The 5,449-nt window shown below is 32.9% G+C and overlaps 1 protein-coding gene across 7 annotated transcripts in view; it reads right to left on the reverse strand.

Annotated features, from left to right (window-relative positions):
• NRCAM (neuronal cell adhesion molecule) overlaps positions 1 to 5,449 on the reverse strand; it is a 68,025-nt gene that overhangs the window by 38,562 nt on the left and 24,014 nt on the right. For 6 of the 7 annotated variants that reach the window (XM_010139615.1, XM_010139619.1, XM_010139617.1 and 3 more), the window contains 7 exons: positions 4,769 to 4,912; positions 3,698 to 3,809; positions 3,202 to 3,368; positions 2,971 to 3,118; positions 2,330 to 2,454; positions 1,434 to 1,463; positions 105 to 206 (listed from right to left, as the gene is read on the reverse strand). In XM_010139615.1, coding sequence (XP_010137917.1) covers positions 105 to 206; positions 1,434 to 1,463; positions 2,330 to 2,454; positions 2,971 to 3,118; positions 3,202 to 3,368; positions 3,698 to 3,809; positions 4,769 to 4,912 — 828 coding nt within the window. The remainder of the gene's footprint in view (positions 1 to 104; positions 207 to 1,433; positions 1,464 to 2,329; positions 2,455 to 2,970; positions 3,119 to 3,201; positions 3,369 to 3,697; positions 3,810 to 4,768; positions 4,913 to 5,449) is intronic. The other variant, XM_010139618.1, reaches the window with a different exon arrangement.

Genomic DNA, 5,449 nt, shown 5'->3' on the forward strand with positions numbered 1-5,449 from the left:
CACTCTTTCATGCTGAACACAAAATTTGTCTCAAAACTCTTTGGAATGTGAGAACAGTAAACATAATGCTGTTAATATAATGAAACAGATACAACCAAACATACTTGTAATGGGACTGTTATTTTCGTCTCCTGGTATCCATGAGAGTTCAACGCTTCTTTCTAGCTGACCTGTTAATTCCAAGTCAAAGGGTGGATTTGGCCGAGCTGTAAATCAAATGAACACAAAGTAAACAATCACACCAGAATATGTAGTTTTATCTTTGAAAAAATCCTTATACTAAAATCAAAAGAATTCCACAAATATGGCAAGGCAGTTACGTAAGCATGACTTCATGACCTTTAGCATGCAATTGTTGCAAAACAGAGATAAAATGGAGACCTGATCTACCTGGAAACTTCTCTACATTTGATTTATTCTATGTCTGATTGCACTGGGATATAAAAACGTAATGAGATGCAAAGAATTACAAAATGCACATTTAGTTTATCTTTGAATGGTTATCAGTACTCTCTACTGTAACTATAAATACTTAATGAAAAAAGGAAAAGGAACATTCACAAAGAAGCCTTTCTAGAATCACTACAAATAATTTGCATGTGAACTTAAAACAAGTATAGTTCAAACAGAAACTAATTGCAAGTTACTAAGTAATTTAATTTTTGCTGTACTTTTAAAATAATCCTGAAATATCACACAAGCTGTTAACAAAGATCCCTATAATGCATAAAAGATGTAATTGTCCATTTCAAATTGCTGAAAATATTTCATTATGATTTGTTACACAAAAATCAAGAATAAGTATGTTCATTTGAGAATGCATGAGCATTTTCACTGGATGTTTTATGCAGAAGTGCTTAAGACGCTCATACTTAAAAGTGTTTTAGGCACATTATATTGCATTTTAAACACCAAATAGAGAAAAAAAAAAGTTAACAAATTAAAGGCTGTTACTGCCAAATTTAAGACTGTACCTGTCTGACACATATTTTTGGAATTTCAGCTTTAATTTTAAAATCCTTATTAGCAATTTCATCAATCATAAACCAAAGTGGCCAATATGGTCCTATCTGTTTTATGAGTGAAGCAAAATCAAGACAAACTATGAAACACCAGGCCTACAAAGCTGTCATCAAAAGCAATGCACGAATATACCATAATTTGTTCGGTGCAATTTCTTTGGTGCAGCCTTAATTAAAAGATAATTTATCTCTTAAAATCATTTATTCCCTAAAATACAAAGCTGCCTGCACTGTAAAATTCCAAAATCCAGTGCTCCAGTAATGAAGTGATTGGTAAAATGGGATGAAACCACACACAAACAAACACAGGAAAAAAGGAAAGAAAGAAAGAAAAGATGTTGCACTTTGCAATACGCAAATGAAAAATATATCTGGCAGATGATGTAGAAAGAGAACTTCATATTAGTTTACCGTAAATGATAGCTGGAGTTGGGGGAGCAGCTGAAAAGAACATTAATATAAAGGATTTAATCAGTTAGTAGCCAAAAAAGCAGAATATTGTAGGTAGTTATAGACTACAATTTTTAGAACAAAAGAAAAGTTAACTTATTTAGAGTTAACGGTTGACTTTAAATAATACATTAATAATTTTTCACTGAGAAGTTATAAAAGTATTCTTGTATATTTTATCCATTTTTACAGTACTGATAGAGCAAGAAAATAAATAAATAAAGTAAGCAGCCTTACAAAAACTTCTAAATAAGTACTAGACAATTGGCATATGTCATTTCTGGATAGGCATAAGATCACAACACATTTTTAAAACACAAGCACACTTGACTTTGAATCTCAGCTTGAATTCAGGTAAGAATCATTCAGGACATCTACTTTGAACTTTCTTACAAACTGTGAGAAGGGACAAAGTAATATATTTTACTACAACCTGCAACCACGGAAACTTAACAGAGAGAACTAATTTAGAAAGAAAATCCTTTATAAGTCATACAGTGAAGCATGCTCTGTTTCTCTGAAGCGTAACTTAGCTGTGAAAGAGATTCCTGAGATAACATGTTTACATTCAAATACTCTGCTGCAATATGCAAGTTGCTGTTAGCTGTGATGTGATTTTATTTGGATAGTGATCCAAATAAAAACCTATACAGCACAAAACTGAATGTGTCCTGTAGCTACAACCCTACTCATGGCAAGACTGTATTTTTAAAAAACTGAAACAGGTGACATTTCCTTTGTCCTGTCCTAGAAACCAAAATTATGTTTCTGCTTTTCATGTTCAATCTAATGCTTTTTTCATACTTAACAGTAATTAAACACAGTTCTGCTATCATAAAGTTTGAGAGCATTCTTACCAACAACAGTAAGCACAGCACTTGCTGAAACACTGTCCAGAGTAGTATTCACTATGCAAGTGTATGTTCCATCATCTTTATCAGTTACATTCATAATGATCAAGTTGTCTTTACCAACTAGAAACCTGTAAATACAATGGATTCAGCACTGATTTTTCAATAACTGGCACATAAGACTACCAAATCCCATATACTCGTGTATTTCAGGAAAGACCTAGGCAGTAGTGTAAGCTCTGGGACTAGACTCAGCCTTTTCTACATTGCTCTTGACCATCTTCCCGCAGTAACTATACATCCTAACCTCATTTTATTTCCAAATACACTCAAACAACATTTAGTTATCTGTGATCTAGAGCAAAATAGTCTTCCACTATCCATTTGGCTTCTTATGTCACTCCTTACAAGTGATATACGTGGTCAATGTGCACAAGTAAAAATTTTTACATCTCATTTTACTTTGAATTCTCTCTTAATATTTTCACCACATTAGGTAAGTCCTTTTTTCACTGAATATGGGATAGTGATGACATTTACCAGTCTTCTTTTGTAAATATCAATAGGTCAATATGTTCCTTTCAAAGATCGGGAAAATGACCAGACAAAAGAAACTAGAAAATTAAAAATAAAGGAAAATTCCATACCTTTCATCATCTGGCAGTTCATCACTGTCCTTCAACCAGATTATTACTGGTAATAAGGTAGAATCATGTTTTATTATGCACTCAAATGAAACTTGGCCATATCTCTGAATCACTTTATATTCTGGCTGTTTAATTATCATTGTTGGATCTGAAATTTAAAATGACTATTAGATATTTAGATAGTTTGAAATTCTGTACTAACCTGTGATGAAAGAATGATTCATTTCTTACCTTTAACTTCCAATTGCACCTCATTTTGTATCTTTCCTAATTCATTCCTTGCTACACATGTGTATGTACCAGAACTATCCTTTTGAGCCACTGGAATTTCCAAGGTCCCATTATCATGGAAAACGTATTCATTTCCACGCAAGATGCTACCTTTCACTCCCTTAAACCTTTATATAAAAAGCAATATCATTATCCAACATCATAGTTAAATTCTGTTGTATTTTATCCTCAGAAAATGAAAACTTGGGACTGCCACACTAGAATACAGACAGAATCACAAAATTAAATTTAAACTTGACTCTGTAGAGATAACTTAACTGCTGTTATGTTAAATATATGTAATATTGTATTAGCATATTGTAATCAGCATATATTTTAAAAATATGCTTTTTAAAATAGTAAATAAAGTAAAAATAGTTTAAAGGCTTTAAATGTTTGTTTCCATAAATATAACTGACTCTTTCTACATAACTAAAGCACAACTACTACAGCTTACCATTCAATTTCAGGCTTAGGTGAACCAAAATAAGCGCAGTCTAGCAACGCTGGACTGTCTGCGATGACTTGATAGAGTTTATTAGCAGGAGTAAGAATTCTTGGTGGCTCAGCTGAAAAGACAAAGATAATCTGGATATAGATACAAAGATGCAAATACAAAATTCTAAGACATCAAAATGGCCTAAAGAATTATACAGTAACATCCTTTTCTGAAGTAATTTCTGGTCTCAGTCTAGGTCCAAACACATCCTACTGTCAGTAGCCCAAGAAAATGTTGATGTAAGAGAATTATCCTGTGAAAAGCAAATGCTTCTTCCATGTTTCCAACAGAAATGGGCACCAAAGGCAATTTTGGAAATGGAAAATTTAAATCAGAATACTTCAAGAAGAGAAACTCTCCAGAACAGACTGAACTACATAATTCTTAACAAACCTGCAGGTAGAAATAAGCTAAGGTATATTTTATAGTGAAACACTTACATTTTCCTTCATTTAATATACAATCTCTCTCAATCAAAAGTTCTGCCAGTTCCTGCAGGAGAGTCTTTAGAGGCCATTCTGTCTAGGATTTTGCTACTAGCTTTGTTAAATTCAGCGAGAAGACTTAGAGAGGCCACAATGTCTTGTAAACAGAAACACATCCTTGAGATGCCTTCAAGACAAATGCATAATCCTGTCCCCTTGCGACAGCAATTTAGAGATCATCTATTTAACTGATCCAAAACATCCACAGTCAATGAAAGTATACTGAAACATACTAACTTAAGCAACATTAATTCCTGTCTTATTTCTTATGCTTCCATTTGCTTGATTTAAATAAACAACCAAAAATGATAAAATTTCTTCCAACTTTTCTCCAACTTTCACAACTATTCTTCTTCGAAACAGTGTCAAATTCAGCAATACCGTATGAAAACCAGAGTACGCAAACACTTGATTTTTACAGGGCCCAAGAAATACGCCTATTCCCACTGCAGAACTCAAGCAAGGCTTGAGCATGCAATCTGAGTAGTAGCAGGAGATAACTCATTACCCAAGAAATCTGAAAAATATAAAATCTGTTTCTTACCCAAAACATTAATAAATGCATTTGCTAGCAGGTATCCATATTCATTAGAAGCATTGCACTGATAGACAGCACTTGATCTTTCTTGCACATGTGAGAAAATAATGGTATCACCATCTACCTTTCTGCTAGGATCTTCTGGAGCAACTGTTGATGTAAAGAAAAAAAGTTTCATATTTCTGACAAAAAAAAAACCAATTTGAAAGACCACTATGCCCTTTCTCCTACTTTCCTGAATGACCGTTCACTGGTTAAAATATGAATTTCAATATGATTTGAATTTCTAATTCTACAAGTATTTAACTTAGGATGGTAGAGTTCCCAGTTTTGAAGAGGTTTTTTTGTTTGTTTTTCTAAGAAATGAAGCTGAGATTATATTTTGCATTCGAAACAGAATAAAAATACTGATATGATGAGACTCATGAAAATACTGATATGACAAGAGTCTAGAAAAATAAGGAAATACTTCTGAATGTGAAAAGAAAATGCTGCTAGAATGACACAGTCCTCTGCGACATAAAGGTTTCAGCTTTTCAAATTGATTATTATACCATAAATAATTCTCCAATTATAAAACCAGTTTTAATCAACTGAAAACTATCTCAGAGTAAAGCGTAAGCAATTCTCTCACACAAAATCGAATCTTCACAAGAGCTGCAATAGTAATTCAGCAGGTGGCACTCT

The sequence above is a fragment of the Buceros rhinoceros genome, unplaced genomic scaffold, assembly GCF_000710305.1.
Source record: "Buceros rhinoceros silvestris isolate BGI_N320 unplaced genomic scaffold, ASM71030v1 scaffold1997, whole genome shotgun sequence".
Taxonomy (NCBI): Eukaryota; Metazoa; Chordata; class Aves; order Bucerotiformes; family Bucerotidae; genus Buceros; species Buceros rhinoceros.